Consider the following 25,176-nt stretch of genomic DNA (forward strand, 5'->3'; position numbering starts at 1 on the left):
TAACAGGCTGGAATTCTATGAGGAGGCAACAAAAGGATACGATCAAAGTGGAGCTCATGATATTATTGATGTGGACTTTCAGAGAGCATTTGATGAGGTGCCACGTGAGAGGGTGGGCATCAAACTAAAAGAAGTGGCAGTTCAGGGTGTGGAGTGTAGATGGGTGCAGAATTGGCTCAGACACAGGAAGCAGAGGGTGAAGGTATGAGGAACCTCATCAGAATTGGTTGATGTTAAGAGTGGTGACCAGCAGGGGTCAGTGCTGGGGGGCTGCGGCTATTTCTTATATATGATTTAGATAAGAATATAAGCCTATGACAGAGCGCAACCTCAGCCAAGACACCAGTTCACTGCCGGCCAAACACACACGGGACACTCAAACTGCAAGTCTTTGGGAGGAAACGGGACAACAACCCTGCTGTGCGTCCACCCGTTGAAGTGTTTTAAGCTTGTGGATGCGACACCCACGACACGGAATTCACTTCTACTAGAGAGTTAATAAATAATTCATTACATTTATATAGCACTTTTCTCAGTACTCAAAGCGCTATTGCTTTGAGTACTGAGAAAAGCGCTGTATAAATGAATTATTATCATCCACACAGGGAGGAACCGGGAAGCAAACCCACAATCTTCCACAGTCTCCTTACTGCAAAGCAGCAGCAGCACTACCACTGCGCCACCTGTTGAACACAAAGACTTGACATATGGAAATTCTGAGTAAAGCCAATTTCAAGAAGTCTCAACTCACCCCGTGAATCTCTTCTTTTCCGAGTGAATAAAACTCTGGAGGTGCCAACGTCAGTGCCCACTGTGGCTGCAGGTTTTCATGGTGGCTTCTTTGTCCTTCAGTCACCAGTCAGTAATATGAATGGCACCTGCTGGGTTGCTTTACTTGTTGTAGTCTTCTGTTTTAACGGTCACATTTAATGAGCAGCCAGATGGTGACAGGCACACTCTGCCCTCATCTGCAGCGGTGGTCTTCACACACAGTCTCTTAACATTTCTGAAAGGGAAAAAAAAATGAAAGTGAGAAATGCTGATGTGCCGAGGGTCCACAACATCTGGATGGAGATTACAGACAAGGGGGGGGAAAAAAAAAAAAAAAAAAAAAAAAAAAAAGCACTTTTGGAAACGAGCGGGTGAGCGCCAACAAGCCGTCGAATTACTGTTAGAGCCAAGTAGGAGATTGGAGTCAAAATGGTGCCCCCCCCAGGAATGTTTGAGGCCCCCCCAACCCCGAATCAGCTGCTCACCTATTAAAGAGAAAGGCAAAACATTTAAGCGAGTCCATTACCATAAAACACAGTCCATCATTACCTGACCCGCTTAGGCCTGAACGGGGGTCTGTAAAGGACATGCGTGACATTAAATTGGTAGCTGCCGCCGCCTTTTTAGACAAGCTCTGCATTTCTCAATGCGTTTAAAGAGCTTCTGTAAAAAGCCACATTTTCCTCTGGGGACAAATAAAGTTATATGTTTATGGATCCATTTATTTAATTTAACTGGTTAGTAATTAAGAAAGCTGCTGGAATGAAAACATGCAACTACTGCAGCCTTCCAGAAGCAGAGCGAGACCCCTGGAACGAACCAAAGAGAAAACCCACCGCTCGAGCCCCTCACTATAACAATCAGGTCTTCAGGCCCTCACCCCCTCAGGAGTTATTAGCTAATGAGCAGCACCCTCATCTTTAATTGATGTTCGTGTGAATTGATCAATGTTTTAATTGTACTCATTTCTAACATAACTGTTGCCACTGTGGGATGGGCGAAGGGGCCACGCAATGTCCTTTATTCTTGGCCATTCTACATAAGTTGGTACAGACAGAGATGGCTCGAAATTTCTTGCGGCCCCAGGCAAAGTTGGAAATGGCACCCAGTCAGCCCCTTTGCTTTGACTGGAATCATCGACAATGAAACCTGAGGCAGGCCAGGGGATGGCGAAGGATGGAGGGGTGGCATACGAAATAGTGAATTGACAGTTGGATCAGTTAGAGCAACGTTAGTTCACAAGAGTTATTTCAGAAAGGGGGGGGGGGGTTTAGTGACATTTCAGACAAGTTAAAACCAGTCTATTAGCAGGCTTTATGTATTTGTTTCTCAAAAAAAAAACAAAAAAAAAAACAAAAAAAAACACACAAACCAAAATATATGCAAGTCTCTAAGCCCCCAGGTAAACATGCACTTTACAACGATGGGATCCTATTCTATTTAAAAAGGACATACATTATTGCAGCAGCTCCATTACATATACAGGTCATTATTTTAAAAAAAGTCAAGCTTATTATAATCACAAAATTCAATAAAACTGAAGTATAATGACATCTCCAAATAATCTTTGCCCACAATTTACTCTATTCTCACGTATGCAAATTAAGCAGTTTAACTATCCAATCAATGCACGGCCTCTGGTTCTCTTTTCCTGAGCGTACGTAGAAGTGCTTTAGCGCGCCAGGAGCGAATCTCGCAGACGGCGGGGAACGACACAGAAAGCTATCTGACAAGTTTTAACGTAAGCCCTGCTGGGAGACGATTAAAGTCGTAATGAAACCGGCCTTTAGCAAGTCCTGTTGCCGTTTCGATCGTTTAATTTTGCTGCGACCGTGTTTTCAGTGCTGCATTTTATCATCGAGGTTGTTCGTGTTTATCGTCAGACGTTAAAACAAAGCATCGCTGGTATTCTATAAACAATTTAATCGGATAATCGCGGTTTGTGCGAATGTTCTGTATTGTTTAAAAAAATAAATGCCGACCCCCCCCATGTTTGCCGCCCTATAGGCAGCCGCCTAAATAGTAGAGCCGACACTTGGCGCAGGGATCCTCCGCTGCTTGTAGTAATTTATTGAAAGAAAAAATAAAAAGCGTATAGACTGTTTCAGCACAAAGTGGACCCAATGTAACCTTTATATCGTTTAAGCCAGTAAACGCACACTCTCTGGTAGAGAAATACTTACGGCAGGACGTTTTAATGTGCAGCTCGAAACACAAACGCTCACAGTCGGCGTATTTTGGACCTTCATCTACCCAACTAACGGCCATTTATACCCCACTGCTGAGCCATAGCCCCCGTAATCAATGAGCAGGTGTTTTCTGTTAACGTGTTCTCTGCTCCGTTTTCACCGTTTTTTTTACCCGATCAGGCCCGCATTCGACGGTGATTAGGTTGTTGGGCGAATTCATTTTATTTTGGGGTGTGTTTCAAAAAAAAAAAAAAAAAAATCGTTTCTCCATATCGCTACTCGAAATCTGCACGACGGATCCCGAGCGATGTAAGTTGACTGCAGTTTAATGGTGTGACTTTTTAATGTTATCGATCGTCAAATCATACTTTTCAGTTCAGCTTGTGATATTTGGAGGCTCCAGGCAGGCGATCGCCTTTCTTGTTTTAAACGTTGCACGGATGGCGTTCGCTAAAATCAGCGGAGCACCCAGGTGACGCCCCCATTTTGGATTTTGGACGCCGTCGACTACGAAGCTTTCAGCCTTTAACTGATGCAAAGAAAACGGAGCGTCAGAGGTAGATCGCGGTTTTATTAGAAGTTTGTCAAAGTTACAAAAGTACCTAGCACGGAAAATCTCGATGTAGAATTTTTAACGCCAGCGCTTTGTTGCGAATTTTACAATCGTAACTGGAGGATCCGCAAACAAAGCGACGTCCATGTCAGGTCGTTAAAGTAATTGATGTACATAAGCTGCTTTAAGTTATTTTTTTTCGTAGTAGTAGTAAGAAGTTTGTTATTCAAAGAATTTGTGATGGACGCCAGGGCTTCGTTTCGCTCCATGTTTGAGCAGAACTAGGCCCGCACAGATTTGCGGATGGCGATGAAGGGTCTCTTCCGGTTTCCTTCCCCTTCTGTAAAAGTAGCTTATCACATCTGGTAAAACGTTGTGCCTTTTACTTCTTATTGATTTTGTTTTAACTACAATCGCCCAACTTCATTCTGGCCAATTCATAAACCCAATGTTTTCCATAACGATGTCGCCGAGCTCGTCTAAAAACCATAAATCGGAAACCGCAAGATGGACCCGAACACGTGCAGCCAGCTCGTTGTTTTGTTATTAAAGCGTGCACGATATGATGACGGAGGCGCATTGCGGATGGGTAGAAAAACAAACCCATAAGTTACTTCAAAGGTCATCATTTTGACCCGATTTGATTTTCATGGACTCCAGTTACCCACCCCCTGCCATTACTGTGTGTGTTCGAATGTAAAGCGTATGTAGAGAAGACAAATGGGATCGGGGCTCACCATTGAGCTTCATCTGTCCTGAATGTCTTCATGCGTCTCTTTTTGGTGTTTGAACCCTTGTGTTTCTTCCACAGATAATGGAAGACGGTGCCGAGGGTGAGCCGTTCGCTTCGGATCAGCCCCCCGACTTCTCGGTGTTAAAGGAGCTGCTTTTCCCTGCGTGTCTGGAGACCGACTGCGGCTGGAGCGCCATGTCCTCCAAGCTTTCGAAGCCAACACCGCTGCCGCCACTGCAGCAGCACACCATAAAGGAGCGGGCCGAGCACGTGCCCCCCTCCGAGCACGAGTCCCGCCAGATCGGCTGCCTGCAACCTGCGGGTCGTGTGCAGGGATTGCCAGCCGCACGCCACTCGGAGTCAAACCGGAGCAGCGAAGGCGTGCCGGGGCGTTGCAGGTGATGCCATTTATTCATGTGCACATTTATTGGTGTCAGTGTGTTTATATTGTGCGTTACCCGGGTGTTTAAAACTTCAAGGAAACTTCTTTGAAAGGAATAAAAAAAACAAACAATTAGAAGTGCGCAGTGTGAACGCAAAAGCGAGGCGTGGGGTGGCGTGGCGTGCACACTGTCACTGGGGTTCTGTTCCCGCCTCCGCACTCGAGTGCTTGTTTTTTGAAAGAAATGTTTACAGGGCCGCTTAGAGGACAAACCGTATAGTATAGTGAGGAGGGAGAAGAAAAATAAATAAAATGCCGGGTCAGCTTTAAAGAAAGTGTGCAGCAACGAGAGCCGCGGGTGGAGTGCGAGGCGTCTGCATTGCCAAATAGACGAGAAGCGAATTCAAAAGAAATAAACGGAGCGGAGCAGTGGCGGTGGCGCCTTCTTTTAAAAGTCCTGTGTTTACTTGTGTCGAATCATTTAAGAGCACGAGAGTGTGTGTGGAAAAGGGGAGTCCTGGGGGGCCTGCGGAGAGGAGGAGGAGCGGACTATTTGCCTGTTCGTTTTATTTATTTATATTTATTTATTTACAAATGTTGAGCCGTCGGCTGCGCGTCACATTCGAGGACACCTTTGACAGACCTTGTAAACCTGTGTGTGTGTGTGTGTGGAGAGCACTTTGAAAGCTTTTCAAGGACTTTATTTAGACTGAGGCTGCCATTTAGGTTTGAGTGCCCGGTCGTTTATTGGGGTCTTCAATTCATATCTTAAACTCGCTTAATTCGAATTCTGGTCGTGATGACAGACCGCACTGAGGCAGTGAACGTCTCCGGAATGAAAGACGCAGCGTCTCAGTACGTGTGTGTGCTTTTCATATACCAAAGAAATACCATATATATCATACACGCACAGTTACGGATATCCGACCTCTGTGTATTTTCAACTTGTATGTCAAGTGTTGTTAATCCCGACCAGGGTCACACGGGGGATCGCATAGGCCAGGGGTAGGCAACGTCGGTCCTGGAGTGCCACAGTATGTGCAGGTTTTTGTTCCAACCCAGTTCCTTAACGAGAACTCAATTATTGCTGATGAAGCACATATTGCTTAAGTGACATTTTAATGCTTCATTTTAGTGGTCTCGCTTGTTAAGGTTCTCCAACCTTAATTGCTTATTTCAATCTTAAACTGCTGCATTCAGTGTTTTAATTGCTCCTTATTAGCAATAAGATGTAAAACAGGGGTAGGCAATGTCGGTCCTGGTGAGCCGCAGTGGCTACAGGTTTTCATTCAACCCAATTGCTTAATTAGAAACCAATCATTGCCAATCTCAGACCTTATTTAATTTTATGGCTTGTTAGTCTGTGCAATGTAAGGCTCTTATATCGTAGATTTTTTTCCTTTCCAAGGATATCATCCAAATGATTTGAAGCCTAAAACAGATCATTTTCAGTCTGTCACATTTTTCTATTAAGTGTTTTATTAAATCAAACTGTGCATGATGAAAACACACAAATGTAATTGGAAAAAAGCTAGCTGGAGAACTGCTGGCTGCTTTGTCTTTTACATCATATTGCTAATAAGGAGCAATTAAAACACTGAATGCAGCAGTTTAAGATTGAAATAAGCAATTAAGGTTGGAGAACCTTAACAAGCGAGACCACTAAAATGAAGCATTAAAATGTCACTTAAGCAATATGTGCTTCATCAGCAATAATTGAGTTCTCGTTAAGGAACTGGGTTGGAACAAAAACCTGCACATACTGTGGCACTCCAGGACCGACGTTGCCTACCCCTGGCATAGGCCACAAGGCAGGAACAAACCCTGGACAGGACGCCTGCCTACCGCACTGCGGGTGCACACAACCAACCGACCCGCGTGTCTATGGACTGTGGGAGGAAACCCAAAGGGCTCGGGACGTGGACCCCGCGCCATTGTGACACCCTGACTTGTATGGGTATACAATCACTCTTTAAACATTAAATAATAGTGTGCCAACAAAAATATACAAAACAGTCTGCATGCTGTATTTACAGTAGGTATTTTGTGTATGGCTAGTGTGTGTAGTTATGTATGTGTTTGTGTGTGTGTGTGTGTGTGTATATCGCAGCAGCAGATCGAGCAAAGATGAGGTAAAAAAAAATATTTGTTTCCCATTGTATCACTGTTTAAGAAAGGGTTTCGGAGGAAGCCCCTAATGTGTGTGTGTGTGTGTATATACAGGTGCTGGTCATAAAATTAGAATATCAGGACAAAGTTGATTTATTTCAGTAATTCCATTCAAAAAGTGAAACTTGTATATTAGATTCATTCATTACACACAGACTGATGTTTAATCAAATGTTTATTTCTTTTAATGTTGATGATAATAACTGACAACTAATGAAAGTCCCAAATTCAGTATCTCGGAAAATTCGAATATTGTGAAAAGGTTCAACATTGAAGACACCTGGTGCCACACTCTAATCAGCTAATTAACTCAAAAGCCTTTAAATGGTCTCTCAGTCGAGTTCTGTAGGCTACACAATCACGGGGAAGACTGCTGACTTGACAGTTGTCCAAAAGACAACCATTGACACCTGGCACAAGGAGGGCAAGACACAAAAGGTCATTGCTAAAGAGGCTGGCTGTTCACAGAGCTCTGTGTCCAAGCACATTAATAAAGAGGCGAAGGGAAGGACAAGATGTGGTAGAAAAAAGTGTACAAGCAGTAGGGATAACCGCACCCTGGAGAGAGGATTGGGAAACAAAACCCATTCAAAAATGTGGGGGAGATCTATCCATGTCCAAATAACCTCAACTGGAGATGTGGAGGTCCCTAAAGTGCTGCTCTCCTCCATTCTCCCTGCTAGTTTATTCCACATGTCTGTACTATTACTTTAACACTTGTTTATTTTAATCTTAGTGCCTATGTTTTTGTGTCTAACCTTCTGTCATGTCTGTGTAGGCAGCATGGTGGCACAGCAGGTAGTGTTACCACCACACCACCCTCAAAATGCACTTCTTTCTGTCGTCTTCTCATCCCGTGGACGGGCGACTGGATACCTGACCTTGCCCTTCATGATGGTGTCCAGTTCAGGGCTGGTGCTTGTGTTGTGCCTGATCCTGCCAGGGTTGGCTCCACACCCTCACGGTCCCCAAGAGTGGGCTGGTGGGCAGGCAGGATGTATGCCTGTGAGTGTCACAGAATGATGTACGGCAGGGGTCTCCAACCTTTAACCCCCGAGAGCTACTTTTACAAAATGAAAAATGGCCGAGAGCTCCTCGTGTTTTCTAACGTTTATTCTCATAGCTTATTTCAACCCAAACAAACTGAATAAGCTCGTTTTGCCTGAACGTTTACAAAATGTTGGTGTCCACAACTCACATTTTGCATTAAAGCATCACAGATAATATTTAGTTCACCTGCAAGTGCATTTTGTACGTCTGTATGCATTTTCTGGTGTATCTCACACTATTGAATTAAGACACAAATGCTGTCAAAACAAAACAATGCAATTCCAAATCCACAGATGTGACCTGTTCATTTGTCATTGTGTTCCATGTCACTATGTGACATTATTCACAGGTCCAGTGGCATGTGTGATGTGTTATTTAGTCAGTCAGATGACTCAACAAGAGAGGTGTATGGTGGAGTGGAGCCACTGAGGTTCACTCTTCTGGAGTCATTTCAATGTCCGTCTGTCAGTCTTGTTCTGAACTTTGATTTCATGACATTCACGTCAGACTCACAGAGATGTGGAGACCCAAACAGAGCAGACATTTTCAGAGCTGCTTGGTGAAGATTCTTATAGTTATCAGGCTTTACTAAGCTCCAGAAATGTTCAGAATGCTGTTGAGACTTTAACTGCACATTATTTTGAAGGTTTACTAATATATAATAAAATTCAATGTCTGTATGTCTGTCCACTTTTCACAAGAGAACTACTTCACGGATTTAGATCGTTTTTTTTTTCTTTCTAGAATTGGTTGAACATTCCGGTTGATTTTGTGACATCTCTCATCGCGCTACGTATCGGAGTTCACTTGTGGTAACGATTTATTTGCGCAAATCGGAGAAACACGCAGCGGGCTTAGTGGAGGGGCCTTCCTCACTCACTCGCCAGCTTCACATTCCTTAACTCCGCTCAGCTAGCGAATGAGAAAACAATTGAATTCAACTTTGTTTGATATTTAAAATAAAGTGTTACTTGGGTATTGATGAGTCTGAGTCCGGATATTTTCTTCAGTGTATGCCGCATTGAAAAGATAGATTGTGGATTGTGATTTTGTGTTAAAAGGATTGTGATGTGATTTTTTGGAAAGATCGCCCAGCCCTAATTTGACTAATCAAGTTTTCAAATTTACGTAGGATTCATTAACCCTTTGACGAGGAACTTGGAAGGGGGATTGTGAGCTACCGGTAGCTGGCGAGCGACGTGTTGGAGACCCCTGATGTACAGAATGAGAAACGCTGCCTTACTTTAGAAGTGCATTGGCACAGCCCTTCTATACTCCCATTTTATTTGCCCCGCGTTGCCCTGTTTTAGGGTTGGCAGCACTGGGTGCAAAGCAGGAACCAATCGTGGCTCTCAGCTCAGGCTAATTTGCATTGTGGAAGGAAACCCCCAGGGGACACTTGGAGAACCTGCTCCTAGGCGGATCTCGGGCGATTCCAAGACACGGGGGATGTGCCAGTGTGCTGCCCGCCGCCCCTCAAACTCGGACTGATATTTTACTTGTGTGATTGTCGTCGCACTGGAGTGTGTTTTAAGGTGGTACTTGCGACGTGTCCTTCCTGTTAATATTCAAAATGTCTTTTCTTGTGTTCTGTTTGATTCAGCGACTCCATGGACCGCCCATTTGGTGTGCCCAGCCAGGAGTGCCCGGATGGTCACTACCCGAATACTGCACCACAGACGGCGATTCTCTACTTTCTGCAAGAGACGACAAAGCTGGTTCCCCCCGTTACACCGAGTAAGTGTGTGGCCTCCATAGACGGGAGCCCTTTCAATAATGCCAGACAGCCACAAGCCCAGTACCCACCTGCTGACTTTTACACTCCTGTAGATAAGCCTGGCACTTGGTGCAGCCCACAGCCAGCAGTGTACTCGGGCTCCATCAGGTTGGTGCCCAGGCTGGACGGCTGCAGCTCCTTGGATGTTATGAGTCTCATCAGCCTCCAGTGCAACAGACTGATGAACTCGGAGGGCTTTGTGGATGGCGCCCATCAACCGTTGGGTAACGCTGATCAGATTAACAGCGCCAAGGCGGGTGTGACCAGTGAAGCCGCCTCCAGCTCTTTTGGCCTGGCTATGGACAAAGGGACGAAGGAGACGCCCAAACTGGGTAGTGTTGGTCAGCTGTGCCCACCGGTCCAGGACATGGATAGTGCCAAGGTGGCCCAGTGCAAGGAAAGCTTAAGTGTGAGTCATCTTATGTACAATAAATTCTTGCCAGGGGGCACCAAAGTTGGCACAGACTCTGTGGGCACCTTGGCCACTGGTACCAAAGAGGCCAATGGGAAGGAATTCATGCTCGGCCACAACGATGAACTTCCAGTTGGCCGCCAGTCTGCTATGATGAAAAATACCTGGGGGGCCACAGCTTTGAAGGGTACCATTAACATCCTGAAGCAGTCCGAAAGGGGACATGCAGGGGGCTGCAGTGATGCCCCCCACAATGGTGAATGCCACACCATGCACTCCACCTCACAAACCAAGCTGGACTTCAATTCCAATGAGCTGTGCTTCAGTGCAAAGGGGGCTCTCCGAGACCCCGGAGGGAGTGGCACGGGTTCGAGCAGACAGAGCGGCATCCCAGTGGCCGGCGTCGAGCAAGATGTCCTCACCAAAGTGGGCAACCAGCCACCCGGCCAGAAACAAACCGGTGCCCCCGGTGTAGGAACCAGCCACCCCAGGAAGCCGCGGAAACAGCAGAAGCCAATGAAGAGCGCGAAGAGTTGGGACCCCGACTTCCGAGGAGTAACCATCACCATGCAGATGGTCCCCAGCAGTGAAACCCCCGACAATTATCAGCTGCTGATCACTCCACAGTACAGGTAAGGAAGGCCCCCCAAAACAAACACCATATTGATACTGTTAACAATGGCTCGCAATTGGAGACCACCGTCCCCTTCTGCTTGTCAAGTTTAGGGGCTCATCTGGGTTGGGTTTGGGGGGCGGGGGGGAGGGTGTTGTGATGGCCTTCCTCTGCTCCGTTTAAGTCTCTCTTTCAGGTGCGGCTCCGTGAGTGAAGGCCGACTTTGGGACCTCTCTGGGTGGGAGGGAGTGGGACCACCGTAGGCGGAGTGGCGCTGACGTCCGAGGTCTTTGGTGGTTTGTTGTTCCACTCCACACCACAAGAGGGGGGCAGGCGTTTTGTATTTGGAGCCCCCCCCCCCCCCCCCGAGACATGCCTGTGGTGTGTGCGCCTGCTTTTATTATACACTCCTACAAACAGATTTTATATGTAAATATGATTTATGAATGTCTCCGTGTTTCTTTGTTTGTTTTATTTATTTTGCAGGCCCCTGACTTGTAAGGCTTGCAGATCCTCCTCTCCTCCTCCTTATAACACGAGCTCCTGTTTGTTTGTTTGTTTGTTTTTCAGCGCAGAGCTTTTGAATTTGACAAAAAAAACCCGAGGCAGTAAATCCCGACTGGCAGCAGACAACGGCAGGACCAGCAGCTCCGAGGAGGACGCCGACCCCCTTTACCCAAACAGTAAGGAGGAAGCATCTCGTTGTGTTGAGTTAAGGGGGGCTGTCACCGGTGCTGTCCTTGCATTTGTCTCCCCTCTCTATAAGGGGGGGGCGGGGGGGACAATAAAATTAAATAGGCCATCAAAATGAGCAGAAGGTTGTGTTGTGAGGGAAATGACCCCAAGGGGGGTTAGAGAATTGGACGTCTTCATCATTGTCACATACGCCGTGAGAGCAAAGGGAAATTCTTGTGCCACAGTTGTGTGTTTTTATAAATAAGAGTAGCAGAAGATAAATAAATAAACAAATAAGAGTTAAAATAATCGAGGGGGGGGGGGGGAGAGAGAGTCTCCCCAGACCACCTTGTGTACTCAGATATGGGGATTGATATTTGAGGAGTAAACCGCAGGACAAGGATTAGATTTTTATATTCCGTACATTCAAGAACCATCAACAACAAGTCAAATCAAATTAATAATATTTTGAACAATTATTATAAAGTTGGATAAATCCGACTCTGCAGCTGAATAAATAAATAAATTTGCCATGATAATTTTATTTTGGTGGATAATTCAGGTAAGTCACCACTTTCAGTAAGCGAATGAGGGGCAAAAGTCGCCGGAGACTTTAGTGACGTAACACTTGGACACCAAATATCGTTTACGTAAAGCAAAAACCTTCTCAAATATTTATGTGTTAGCGTTTAAACATCAAAAGGAAAATTACAATTCTCTTGAAAACTGGTCGTTTTTCAAAAAATGTAAAAAGACAAAAAAAAAAAGCTTTATCATAATATGATGCGAGATTATCAATTTTTTTTTATATTTTTGGGGAAACGTTTCAGGTAAAGTAGCACTTCCGATTAACGGAAATAGCCCAAAAGTTGATAGAAATGTACGTTTTGTACCTCCATGCTTGTATGCACAGTGTGGTTGACACCAAAGTGAAAGGCACTCAAGTTATCATGTTATATATATATATATATATATATATATATATATATATATATGTATGCAGTTGGAGATCCACGAAGGGAGAAAAAACAAATCACGTATCATAAAATAGTTTTTTTTTTATTCCTGAGCTTTCAACCCCTATCAGGGGTCTTCATCAGAGGATAATGCTTAGACTTACAAGAATCAAAGGCAATATATAGCAACACATTCAGTAGGTGGGGGGGGGGGGGGGTTGGAGGTGACTAAGTCAGTATGATCAAGGGGGGGGAGTTGTGTACTTTAATCATTGTGTACATGTCCTTCTTAAGTTGGCATATGCTGGGTTTATGTCCAAGTGTCTGTTGATGGCATTTTCATCTGATAGCCAAGACTCGGCCAACTCTCTGGCGCTTTTTGTACTGGCCTTAAATTTTACTTTTACATTGTCCCAGTTGAATGTGTGTCCTGTCGATTTAGTATGTGCATATATCAAAGATAGTGCGTCCTTTCTTCTGATGGCGTTGCGATGTTCCTGTACACGTGTTGAGATTTTTTGTGACGTTTGTCCTATGTATACCGCTGAGCAAGAATTGCATGGAATACTATAAACTGCGTTTCGTGTTTCGGCTGTCGATTTCTTGTTTTTAGCATTAAACAGGACCATGCGCAGATTGTTCGTGGGTTTATGTGCTATTCTGATGCCCCACTTGGTCAGGGTGCGTGCCGTGCCTTCTGACACATTATGGTGATACGGGAGTGAATGCCAGGTGGGGTGGGGGTTCTGATTTACGTTGATTGTATGCCGATTCCTTTGGCGTCTGCTGTGTAGACTCCGATTAATGAATGATTTTGAGTATCCGTTCGAGGTGAAAAGTTGAAACAGATAGCGTCTCTCATTAATTTTTGTTTCCTTGGTATTACAATGCGTGTGGACACGTTTTAAATAGGGTTTTCACGCAGCTCCGTTTATCACAGACCTTCTCTTCCATATATATATATATATATATATATATATATATATATATATATATATATATATATATATATAATATACACACACACACAGACGGACATAATTCCAAAAATGGTATTTCCTGACTCAGGGAGGTCTAAAACATGGAGATTCATCAAAATCTTGACATCAAATCTTTGGACGATTCCAGTACTTTCCCTAGATTTCGTAAACCCATCACTATTAGACATAAGCCATCAGGTGGGTACGGCACATGGTGCAGGGTGGGTAGGATCAGGTTTGTTGGGACCCCCCCCCCGTAACATTATGGCTTGGTGCACAGAGGCTGCCCCTTAAGTGGCTGCAGTGATTGGCGAGGCTTCCCACAAGTACAACAGATGGACGGCTGTCATCTAACACAATGGACTCCACTCTCTGCAGACCCATTGGGTTGAGCAGATGGTCTGAAGTGGTGGAAGGTCCAGTGCTTTTAGAAGCCCTACAGACTGTTCTTCAGAGGAGGAGGAGTTTGCAGTCGTGGGCAGTCAGGTGACCAAACCACACCGTGATGCCTCCTGTCAGGACCCTTTCAACTGTGCATCGGTAAAAGTTCACAAATGTTTTTGTTGCTACCCCAGAGCTCTTTAGCCTCCTCAGGGAATGGGATTGGGTTTTTTTTTCCTGACTATGCAGGAGGTGTTGACAGACCATGAAAGACCGTTGACGTGGACGTGGGAGCCATTGATGTGAGTGAAGTGCGACTGCCTTTGTTCTCCCTGAAGTCAGCTCTGCTCTCCTGTGTTCTGCTGACATTCAGGGAGAGGTGGCTGTTATGGCCCCACACAGTCAGGTCTTTTACTGCCCCCCTGTAGGCAACCTGCCTCATCGTTGTCGCAGTTGTAGGCCAGTGACCGTGATGTCGGCCCCAGACTTGATGATGGTCTCACCCCCACTCTTTGCTACACAGCCATAGGTAAAAGGACGGTACAGAGGTGGGCTCAGGTGGCAGCCGTGCAGAACTCCGACATTGGTGGAGGAGAGATTTATTCTTTTTTTTTTTCTGCCAATACCTCGATGAGTGGGGTCCGTTTTTGTCAGGAAGTCCAAAACTCCGAGCCACAGATGGAGCTACTCAGACCAAGGTCTCCACATTAGTGGTTGCATCTGACGCCTCACTCCTCCATCGTCCCGGGTTCAAATCCCAGCTCAGCCTTTCTCTATGTATAAAGTGTCCAAAAAGGGGTTCCCCTGGTTTGTTAAGTGGCCCCTCTAAATTGACCTAGGGTGGGTGAGTGTGATGGACTGGCATCCCACCCTGCCTTGCATTCGTGATGCCTGAATGGTCTGTGAGTCCCCACAACCCTTTAATGAAATAGGTAGGGTGAGAAAAACGGGTGGGTAGCCATGTTAGCTGTGTCGGCATCTGCTCTTCTCATTTACCAAGTGGTTTGTATTTGAATGTAATTATTATTTATTTTATTTTTTTAAGAAAACAAAGTCTGCGCATCCTGCAGTACCAGGAAAACGCCTCTGTGGAGGGATGCAGAAGATGGGACGCCTCTCTGCAATGCCTGTGGGATAAGGTATGGGGATTTTCAGGAATCGTCCTTGGGGTAGAGAGGCCTGACGTGACTTAATCTGTATTTATTTATTTATTTTTAAATGTTAGTTAATGATCCATTCCACCTCACCAGTAATCCCACCATACGATACAAAATCCACTTTCTAAAGGTAGACTCGCTGCACTTTGACATCCACAGTGGCAAGAGCTACCTGGTGGTCCCCTCTTAGAGACGTCCATCACCATCTTCGTGTGGCCCGGCCTGGGCAAGCGGGCTGCTGTTTGACGTCTTCTTGTATACAGCAGATGATCTTCTGGGCAGTGAAGTGATTTGATTTCCCTTTCAAGAGTCGTCGGCATCTAGAACCTTCTTTGTGAAGGCCTCGTAGAGCCCCTTTGATGTCGACTTGGTGGCACACGCATCACCGACATGAAATGTGTGAGTTTTAAATAAGAAGGACAGGTTCACACAGGATCCTCTCCAGGGATGTTCCAATCGGGGTGGGGGGCACCCCAGTCTAATTTCAGGTTGTCATAAATTGGGGGGGGGGGGACCACACACTTACTTTTTCTGTATGTGACGTTTTGCTTTTATGTTTATTTCAATTGTAGAATGGACTGTAGATGTAAATGTGTCCTGATGCCTGTTACGGCCCCTTTATCTGTAGAGACCGTTTATTTAAAGGTCAAATCTTAATATGTCCAAGTCAAGTCAAGTTGGGAGCAGGCACTGGTACAGCACATTGCCACACCCACTACACAACGAAACAACTCTGGATCCTGGTTTGCAACCCCCCCAGGCAGACACACGGTCCAGACCCACTCTCCAGAAATGACCCTCTATCTGTCGCTGTTATGTGGGCGACCCCTTGGCCTGGTCCAGCCACTCAGGTCCCCAACAATGAGGATCTTACGAGCCTGATCACCCTCGGGGGGGAAATGCGCCACATGGCCGTAGTGCCGTAACTCAAGCTCCCTCACAATGCAGGTCATGTGCCTCATTCGGGACTCCATGAGCAACACAAAGTCAAACCAACGGTACCCAAGGGTTCTCCGAAGAGACACCGTACCAAAGGAGTCCAGTCGTCGTCTCCGGTCACTGGATAGCGTCCATGTCTCGTAACCATATAGCAAGGCAGGAAGCACCAGGACTCTAAAGACTTGGACCTTCGTCCTTTTGCATAGATATCAGGAGCGCCACACACCCCTTTCCAGTGACCTCATGACCCCCCAATGCTCTCCCAATCCGTCTACTGAATTCATAGGAAGAGTCACCAGAGACATGAATGTCACTGCCAAGGTAAGTAAACCTCTCGATGACGAAGTCGACACTTTCTCCGCAGACGCACACACTGCTGATGGCCGTGCCCAAGAGGTCATTAAAGTCCTGGATCATCATGTTAAAAATGGAACAAGCGTGTTATGGGGTGCGCTTACTTTCTCACATGACCATATGTGCTGCTCCCCCTCTCTGTGGTGCCAGTGAAGTCTGAATTTGTTTTGGATGCAACCCCCTTGCCCAAAGAGACATGCTGAAATTATTTTATAATGGTTTCTCAAACTCCGTCATGGACGTCCCCTGAGGCTGCAAGTCCACAATCAACGCCTTACCACCCCCTTGTTTCACAATCGGTCAGTTGTATTCCCTCTAATTAGGTGCCATTGCTTTTCTCATTTTTTTTCTTTTCCTTACTATGGTGGAGTGAGGAATCACAAGTCTCATTCGGTAAGTGCCAACCCAGCCACCCCTGTTTTACATCGCTCAAAAAGAGACGAGAAAAGTACGAGCGCTCGGTGGTGCAGAGGGCCAGGAAATAACAGAAATCAAAAGTCGCCCATTTTGGATGTCGGGCTTTATGACTCGGTTGGGTCCAACTCTGGGCCGCAGTGGTTGCAGGTTTTCAGCCTAACCCTCTTCTTAATTAGAGAGCCGTTTTTCGCTGCCAATTCACTCGTTTTGCCTCAGTTATTTTTTATTACCACGCTTTATATTAACTTCACCTGTTTGTTGTCTGGTACAAATCTTGTAATCGATACTTAACTCACTTCCTATTGTCCAAATGACTTGAAATTTTGCACACTTACTTACTTCCGGTGACAATACATGAATCAATAATCAGTTTCACTAATTGATCAATTAATCCGTGTTAATTAAGAAATTAAAATTTTCATATGAAGAATAGTTCAAGATTTCACCAATAGATGGCGCTAGTAATGGATAGAAATATTAAAGGAAGTGTTAAAATAATTGATTACAAAATTATACTTAAAAAAAACCCAAGACTAAAAAGTTGAAAATAATATATATATAAAAAATACTTTTTAAAAACCACGCTTATACGAAGTTAAAAAGTGTACTAAAAAGTAAAAAATATGTCTCCATACATCACTCGTAAAATAAGTGTGGGCGCTTTTGCAAAGATTTTAAGAAGTGTTTTTTGAATATTGATTGATGAAAAGCGGCCACGCTTTTATTTTACTAGTGATGTATGAGAGACTTTTATTTTTTTACTTTTTATTTAATATATATATTAATTGACGTGACTCGGACCCCCTTAGTTGTTTCTTTTCACCTTAATGAGCAGCCAAACACTAATGAGACACCAAAACATGACCAGCTCACCTGAAAATGAAGAAAGGTGAAGGTCTCGGTCATGTTGGTCTGCTCAGGCCATCAAAACATCTTGATGGTGGTCTTAGGAAAAAACAGAAAATCAACTGTAGCAGAATGAGAGCAGCAACAAGTCCTGATATTCAAGAACGGCTTTAATGAACGGCAAGAATTGGCTTCTCATTAACAAACTGGTTGGAGTGAAAGTGGCTGGAGTTTTAATTTAGCTGCTCACCTGTCCGCTCCTTTCACGTCTCATTTTTGCTTGGCTGCCATTTAATGACGAAACCAATACAATTTATTTTTGTATAGCCCAAAATCACACAAGAAGTGCTGCAATGGGCTTTAACAGGCCCTGGCTCTTGACAGCCCCAACCCCCCCCCGCCCTTGACTATCTAAGAAAACAAGGAAAAACTCTGGAAAAGCAGCTCAAAGAGAGACCCCTTTCCTGGTAGGTTGGGCGTGCAGTGGGTGTCAAAAAGAAGGGGGTCAATACAATACAATAGAATATACAGACAGTATAAAAATACAAATTTTACAAATACGGAGCAAATCAATTCAGAGGAGTGAATCCTTAAAAACAGGAAAAGGGAAAAGGAGTTAATTAGCAGTGAAAACTGGTCACTGATTAGGAAAATGGTTGGAATGAAAGCCTGTAACCACTGCGGCCCACCAGGCCCGGAGCTGGACACCCCTGCTTTATGTCTGTCATGTCTATGAACTGCGTAGGTGCTCTATCCTGTGTCGGGCTCTGCCTCCTGCCACCGACCCCCGTGACTTATTACTCTATAGGTGGGAGACGGGAAGGGGCGGAGTCGGGTGCCTCCTTTTCAAGGCTGTGGAGGGAGTAGGAGAGAGCATGATTAGCAATGGCGACCCCTCTCGACCCAGGGGGGGGGGGGGGTATCCGTAGAAGAGCAGCGTGCGGTGATGCATTTTTTTCGTGTGTTAAGGTTATTCCAGTGACTGGAATTTACCCGTTGGTGTGTGTCTGTTTATGTCTTACAGATACAAGAAGTATCGAGTCCGATGCTTTCGCTGTTGGCACATTCCTAAAAAGGACGGGAACTCCAATTTCAAATGCTTGAAGTGTGGCGATCTTTTACGAGTCTCCTCGAATCGGCGGAAAAACTCGTAGAACATGGCAGCAGCGCTTTCGGCCCGGACGGCTTGTAGCACTTGGGCGGGTGGATGCCTATGGGTAATGAATGCCATATGGCTTTGTTTGTTTTGTTTTGTTTTTTTTGTGCTTGTATTTTTGTTGTTTCACTGTTTTATGTAAATTTGTTTTGGAAGTTTTCACTAGTGGACAGACAAGTGCGGATGGAACAAGCTACTTTGGTCAATTATTATTACAAAACGTGATGAATGCTCGGGCACTTACACGCCTTGCACTTGAAACTCCAATCAAAATGTACATTTTTGGTGACTAATTGTACAAAGAGGGGAAAGAAAAGTTAGTTTTGTAAATACAAAAGTTATTATTCTATGGCTGCCTTGGATTTGTATTTATTTTATTTATTTTTTTGTAACGTGTCTATGCAGAATTAGCACTCGCAGTCATAAAATACTAACTGACCATCGTGGCTCCACCCACATAGTAGTGAAATGGGTCAAACTTTAAAAATGAATTTAATAAAATATATATGTAATTCTTGCCAAGCGGAGGCAGTGCGCTCCAACATGTGGCCACAGGTAGAGCGACTCGAACAGAGGCTGGCACGTGAGTGAGGTGGGCCCTCTTTATTTATACAGTGCATCCGGAAAGTATTCCCAGCGCATCACTTTTTCCACATTTTGTTATGTTACAGCCTTATTCCACAATGGATTAAATTCATTTTTTTCCTCAGAATTCTACACACAACACCCCATAATGACAACGTGAAAAAAGTTTACTTGAGGTTTTTGCAAATTTATCAAAAATAAAAAAACTGAGAAATCCCATGTCCATAAGTATTCACAGCCTTTGCTCAATACGTTGTCGATGCCCCTTTGGCAGCAATTCCAGCCTCAAGTCTTTTTGAATATGATGCCACAAGCTTGGCACACCTATCCTTGGCCAGTTTCGCCCATTCCTCTTTGCAGCACCTCTCAAGCTCCATCAGGTTGGATGGGAAGCGTCGGTGCACAGCCATTTTAAGATCTCTCCAGAGATGTTCAATCGGATTCAAGTCTGGGCTCTGACTGGGCCACTCAAGGACATTCAGAGTTGTCCTGAAGCCACTCCTTTGATATTTTGGCTGTGTGCTTAGGGTCGTTGTTCTGCTGAAAGATGAACCGTCGCCCCAGTCTGAGGTCAAGAGCGCTCTGGAGCAGGTTTTCATCCAGGTTGTCTCTGTACATTGCTGCAGTCATCTTTCCCTTTATCCTGACTAGTCTCCCAGTTCCCCACAGCATGATGCTGCCACCACCATGCTTCACTGTAGGGATGGTATTGGCCTGGTGATGAGCAGTGCCAGGTTTCCTCCAAACGTGACGCCTGGCATTCACACCAAAGAGTTCAATCTTTGTCTCATCAGACCAGAGAATTTTCTTTCTCCTGGTCTGAGAGTCCTTCAGGTGCCTTTTGGCAAACTCCAGGCGGGCTGCCATGTGCCTTTTACTAAGGAATGGCTTCCGTCTGGCCACTCTACCATACAGGCCTGATTGGTGGATTGCTGCAGAGATGGTTGTCCTTCTAGAAGGTTCTCCTCTCTCCACAGAGGACCTCTGGAGCTCTGACAGAGTGACCATCGGGTTCTTGGTCACCTCCCTGACTAAGGCCCTTCTCCCCCGATCGCTCAGTTTAGATGGCTGGCCAGCTCTAGGAAGAGTCCTGGTGGTTTTGAACTTCTTCCACTTACGGATGATGGAGGCCACTGTGCTCATTGGGACCTTCAAAGCAGCAGAAATTGTTCTGTAACCTTCCCCAGATTTGTGCCTTGAGACAATCCTGTCTGGGAGGTCTACAGACAATTCCTGTGACTTCATGCTTGGTTTGTGCTCTGACATGAACTGTCAACTGTGGGACCTTCTATAGACAGGTGTGTGCCTTTCCAAATCATGTCCAGTCAACTGAATTTACCACAGGTGGACTCCAGTGAAGCTGCAGAAACATCTCAAGGATGATCAGGGGAAACAGGAGGCACCTGAGCTCAATTTGGAGCTTCATGGCAAAGGCTGTGAATACTTATGTACATGTGCTTTCTCAATTTTTATTTTTAATTTGCAACAATCTCAAATAAACGTTTTTCATGTTGTCATTATGGGGTGTTGTGTGTAGAATTCTGAGGAAAAAAATGAATTGAATCCATTTTGGAATAAGGCTGTAACATAACAAAATGTGGAAAAAGTGATGCGCTGGGAATACTTTCCGGATGCACTGTATAAATAAATAAATGAGGGCCCACCTCACTCACATGCCAGCCTCTGTTCGAGTCGCTCTACCTGTGGCCACATGTTGGAGTGCACTGCCTCTGCTTAACTATCGCTACCTCTTAGTTCAGCAGACATTATCATCTAGAGATTAAGGAGTAATGTGTGTGTGTGTGTGTGTGTATGTGTATATATATATATATATATATATATATATATATATATATATATATATAATATAATATGAATGAGAGATGGATAGATATAGAAGAGCAGGGATTCAAAAGTCCGTCAGATAACCAAGTGGGGGCCACGCTCATCTTGTGCTGCCTGTTATTTCTGTGGCCATCATTTTTCAGTGTTGTTCTGTAGCGTAGTGTCAGTACTTTGTTACTGTACCTCAGTATGTTTTGAGCGTATTTCTACTTGTGTATAAACCTTTGGTTTTGTTCACTTTTACTTCACTACATTTTCCAAATGCAGATGGCCACTCTTACTCCCAATATATTTTACTGGACACATTCATTAGAAAAAACAAAACAGAAATTGGACGCCCGCCATGCTTTACTCATTCGGTTGTCTAAAGTTGCCTGCAGCCATTCCAGAGGCACGTCATCTCCTCCATTTCCCACAATTCTTTTTCCCAGCCACACTGTTACTGGGTTTGTTTGAATGTTCTCTCCATGGCGAGCAGCACCCTTCTGATGAGGTCCTCCACCTCCTGTTTGGGCTCGGCCAGTACTTGTATGGGACACCATCTTAGGAAAAAGCTTGGGCTGCTGATGGAAGAGGGGTTGGTGAGGCCAGCAGGGGGCGCTTACCCCGTGGTGTATGTGAGGATCTGTAAAAATGGCACAGTCCTTTGAGTGAGACGTAAAAGTGTGGTCCTGACTCTCTGTGCTCGTTAAAGATCCCTGGGCATCTTCGTGAAGAGTAGGGGGGTATCCTGATGTCCTGGCTAAACTGCCCAGCATGGCCTAGTTATTCTGGCCCCCTTAATCATCCTGTCACTCTCACCACCTAACAGCTCACATGTAGCGCGCGTACTGGTACAAAATGGCTGCCATCACATCATCCAGGTGGGTGCTGCACATTGGTGGTGGTGGTGGTGAAAGGGGCTCCCTGCTCCCTATGTAAAGCACTTGGAGTAGCAAGAAAACCGCTATGTTAGTGTGTTTATCTTCTTGGGCGTTCCTCCAATTTAAGATGATGTACGCATCTTAGATTTTTATTTTTTCTCAAATGCACACGTAAAGGTCTGCTCATCTATGTAGTTGCTCTGAGTGCGTCTCAATAGGCGGCGGGGCTGGATGTGAGGGAACGCACAGTAACGGCCGCAGTTATTTCTGCTGCTGTGGTCACAGTAGTCTGCCAGGTTTGACCCACAGGCTGCACGACGCACACATAGCAGGGTCACAGTGGCACATGTCACCACAGGTCTAGACCAGCGGTTTATGGACGGAGCGTGTAGCGATATCAAAAGGCACTTTGAAAAATGTTATCTGTCTTACTAAACCACAGTTAATATATGCACGGTGGACGCACCGAGGTGCATGCGCACTGCGGCCGTGGCGCCCGCCCCAGAGTCAAATGCAGCAGCTTCCCAAAACGCAGCGGCGCCCGCCCCAGAGTCAAACGCAGCGGCTTCCCAAAACGCAGCGGCGCCCGCCCCAGAGTCAAACGCAGCGGCTTCCCAGAGTCAGTAGGTGGCGCCCAGACAACACAACCTGTACAGTCATGGATACAAACAATGAACGAAGGCGCCCACACAAAGAAACCGCTTTAGTTCAAATTGGGTTAGTGAATTAAATGGACGCTTTACCATGCCTACGACCTGTGAACTACACCTGAGGTAAAGCGTGCACACCAGGTTGTACAGCCGCCCGGACGCGACCGCCCACACCACCGCATATACCCTCCATGATATTTCATCACGCGGCGGCTTCCCACCGAGGCGCATATTGTGCCGTGGCGCACGCCCCAGAGTCAAACGCAGCGGCTTCCCAGAGTCAGTAGGTGGCGCCCAAACAAGACAACCTGTTCACTACACTTGCTCTAATCCACTGTGCCAGTAATATAGATCACATAACGGTCACAGACTCAAACCCAGCGGCTTCCCCGACTCAGTGGCTGGCACACGAACACCACAACCTGTAAACTAAACTTACTGTGCTCCACTCTGCCAGCAGTCGGTGTCAGCAACGGCAACAGAATCACGTCTCCACAAAACGAAACCGCTTTAGTACAGATATGCTTATTGAATTAAATGACATTTCCCCAGACGCGCCCACCCTCCATGATATGTCATCCATCCAAATATCTGACGGAACAGAAACTGATTGCCATTCTTGGATTTCCGATTCGCTAGCAAATCGCGGGCTTGCTTGTATAACAGAACAAACATTAGTAAGAATTTTTCGAAAACAATAACAGAATTTGAGGCTTCGATGGTAGAACAGAATTTATTTCGGTACAGACTTGAGGTCATCTTGGAAACGATGGACATGCCGCTGTATCATTGATTCGGCATTAAGAGTGACTTCACTATCGTTAGCAGTTTTTGGAGCTTCATATCTGTACCAAAGCAGTTCCCATGCAAATAAGTGATAACTCCCATCTCATGGTGACTTCATTCCCACAGCCCACAAACCACTGGGGCCTCCCTGCTTGGCCCAGTCTGCAAAAGTGTAATAGGAGTGGAGAAGGGGGTGTGGCTGGATGACCGGGCTGGTGCAGTGGATGGCGGGACTGGGGTTGCTCCATTCCTTCGACTGGCTGGCGTGTTTACACTCGTGTACATTCTCATTCTCCGTCTCCTTAGTTGACTAGAGCAAGATGACCGTACGTTTGCTCAATTTAACAACTGGAAGAGCAGATTTCCTCCTTGATTTTGCTAATAAACGATGGAGCGCGAGGTGCTTGAAAACGACCAAAATTAAAGTAAGGCTGACACCATTCCACCTTAACAACTGGGTATTTTTTTTCAGTATCGTTATAACCTGCAAACCTACAGTACATCTCTTGCAATGTCATTTTGTGTTTTTACAAGTCCCTAAGCACTCGTTATTCAAATAAATTCAAAGATAGCTTTGAAAAGCCCCCCAATTTTTAACATTAATGAAGGCAGTCGTGTACAAAGATTGTATTTTGTTTTCTTTGAGAAGCTTGAAGATAATTGTTTTTAGTTGGTTTGATTTGCATTTTTCCCCACTTTAAGGCTTAGAGCAAAATTCCACCCCAATTTTTTTTTTTATGTTACCCCCATGTAGTTTGTAGTGATGACCAAAAGAAAATTTTTATCTGATGCTTTCTGTATTGCTGTACAATATGAAGAATGTCCGTGAGGGAGGAAAAAAAACCTTTCACGTTACTCATGTTACATAATCCTCAAGTCTGTTATCCAGCTCTAGGCTCAAAAACATGTAAAACACGTGCATTTTTTACTAAAATATTCCTAAACAGATACTTTGGAATTATCAGCACACATCATAAGTGGGAAATGCATTCCCATAATGCCTTGCTTTTTAATTAAAGGCGGGTCTACTGCCCACTAAATGAGAGGGGCTGAGGCAGATCTTCAGTTAAATTTTTTTTCCTCAACCACCACCACAAATTACACGGGTTAAATAAAATTATTTTGGGAGGGTATTTCTTTAGAGGCACCCAGCAGTGGCTCAAAAATCCCCACTTTCTCAGAGGTTACCTGGGAATTTGCCTAGGAGGCCGAAGTCTGTAACTGGTAAGGAAACATGGAGGGTCGTACTGAACTTGTTGTTTAAGTGACCCTCAGTAGGACGAGCACTTCTACTAGTGGACAGTTAATGGGGTAGATCAGTGTTTCCAGACCCCCTGGATCGTAGAATTTTTTTTTTTTTTTTTTGACAGTCGGCAAGAATCCGGCAAGGTGTGACTTTTTAGCTCCGTCATTACCCACTGACTGTTATCGATCCGCTCACGTTTTCCACGGTTGGTAAAGCTTTCACTTTCCACTCCGTTTCCATTTTATTGGTAACTAGCAAAATACCTGCGCTTTGCAGTGGCGAAGTACTGCTTTAAAATTTTAAATAATAAACTTAGGGAAAATATATACCAATAATTATTTGTTAAGGATCTCTTTGTATACCATGTTGTCAGTTCGCCCCTCTGGTTATAATATGACCAAGCTGTGCGCTGAGCTTACTCTTGAGCATGCAACGTACAGTTGGCCATGTGAAAAGCAATCTTGCCTCAAATCAATGCCATCCTTTTGTAGGGTCTGTCTCTGAGACTTATTAATTGTCATTGTGAAGCAGAGCCTTACTGGAAATTGTAGGCGTTTGAATTGAAATGGGAGATCTGAGGGTATAACGGGGATGCGAGGAATAAAAACTCTCTCCCCTGAGCCACTACCAGTAAAAAATAGTTGCCTCAATTAGGTTCTTTTGCAGGCATGTGACCTGAAGTCTCATGCCG

The 25,176-nt window shown here is 45.1% G+C and overlaps 1 protein-coding gene across 1 annotated transcript; it reads left to right on the top strand.

Moving 5' to 3' along the window:
- Positions 1-2,437: 2,437 nt before the first annotated feature.
- On the top strand, positions 2,438-18,859 carry zglp1 (zinc finger GATA like protein 1). Its single transcript, XM_028822803.2, has 6 exons — positions 2,438-2,512; positions 4,325-4,644; positions 9,451-10,668; positions 11,220-11,332; positions 14,687-14,780; positions 18,379-18,859. Exons 2-6 carry the CDS (start codon positions 4,328-4,330, stop codon positions 18,506-18,508), a joined length of 1,872 nt encoding a protein of 623 aa, XP_028678636.1. The 5' UTR covers positions 2,438-2,512; positions 4,325-4,327; the 3' UTR covers positions 18,509-18,859.
- The last annotated feature ends 6,317 nt before the right edge of the window (positions 18,860-25,176 follow it).

This window comes from Erpetoichthys calabaricus, chromosome 17 (genome assembly GCF_900747795.2).
Source record: "Erpetoichthys calabaricus chromosome 17, fErpCal1.3, whole genome shotgun sequence".
NCBI classification, from domain to species: Eukaryota; Metazoa; Chordata; class Cladistia; order Polypteriformes; family Polypteridae; genus Erpetoichthys; species Erpetoichthys calabaricus.

What these genes read in the sequence shown, in the direction of transcription:
- zglp1 (XM_028822803.2), top strand. Translation starts at nt 4,328, where the DNA reads ATGGAAGACGGTGCCGAGGGTGAGCCGTTCGCTTCGGATCAGCCCCCC. An exon ending in CTGATCACTCCACAGTACAG is followed by an intron (nt 10,669 to 11,219) that starts GTAAGGAAGGCC and finishes TTTGTTTTTCAG; the next exon opens with CGCAGAGCTTTTGAATTTGA. An exon ending in TGCAATGCCTGTGGGATAAG is followed by an intron (nt 14,781 to 18,378) that starts GTATGGGGATTT and finishes TATGTCTTACAG; the next exon opens with ATACAAGAAGTATCGAGTCC.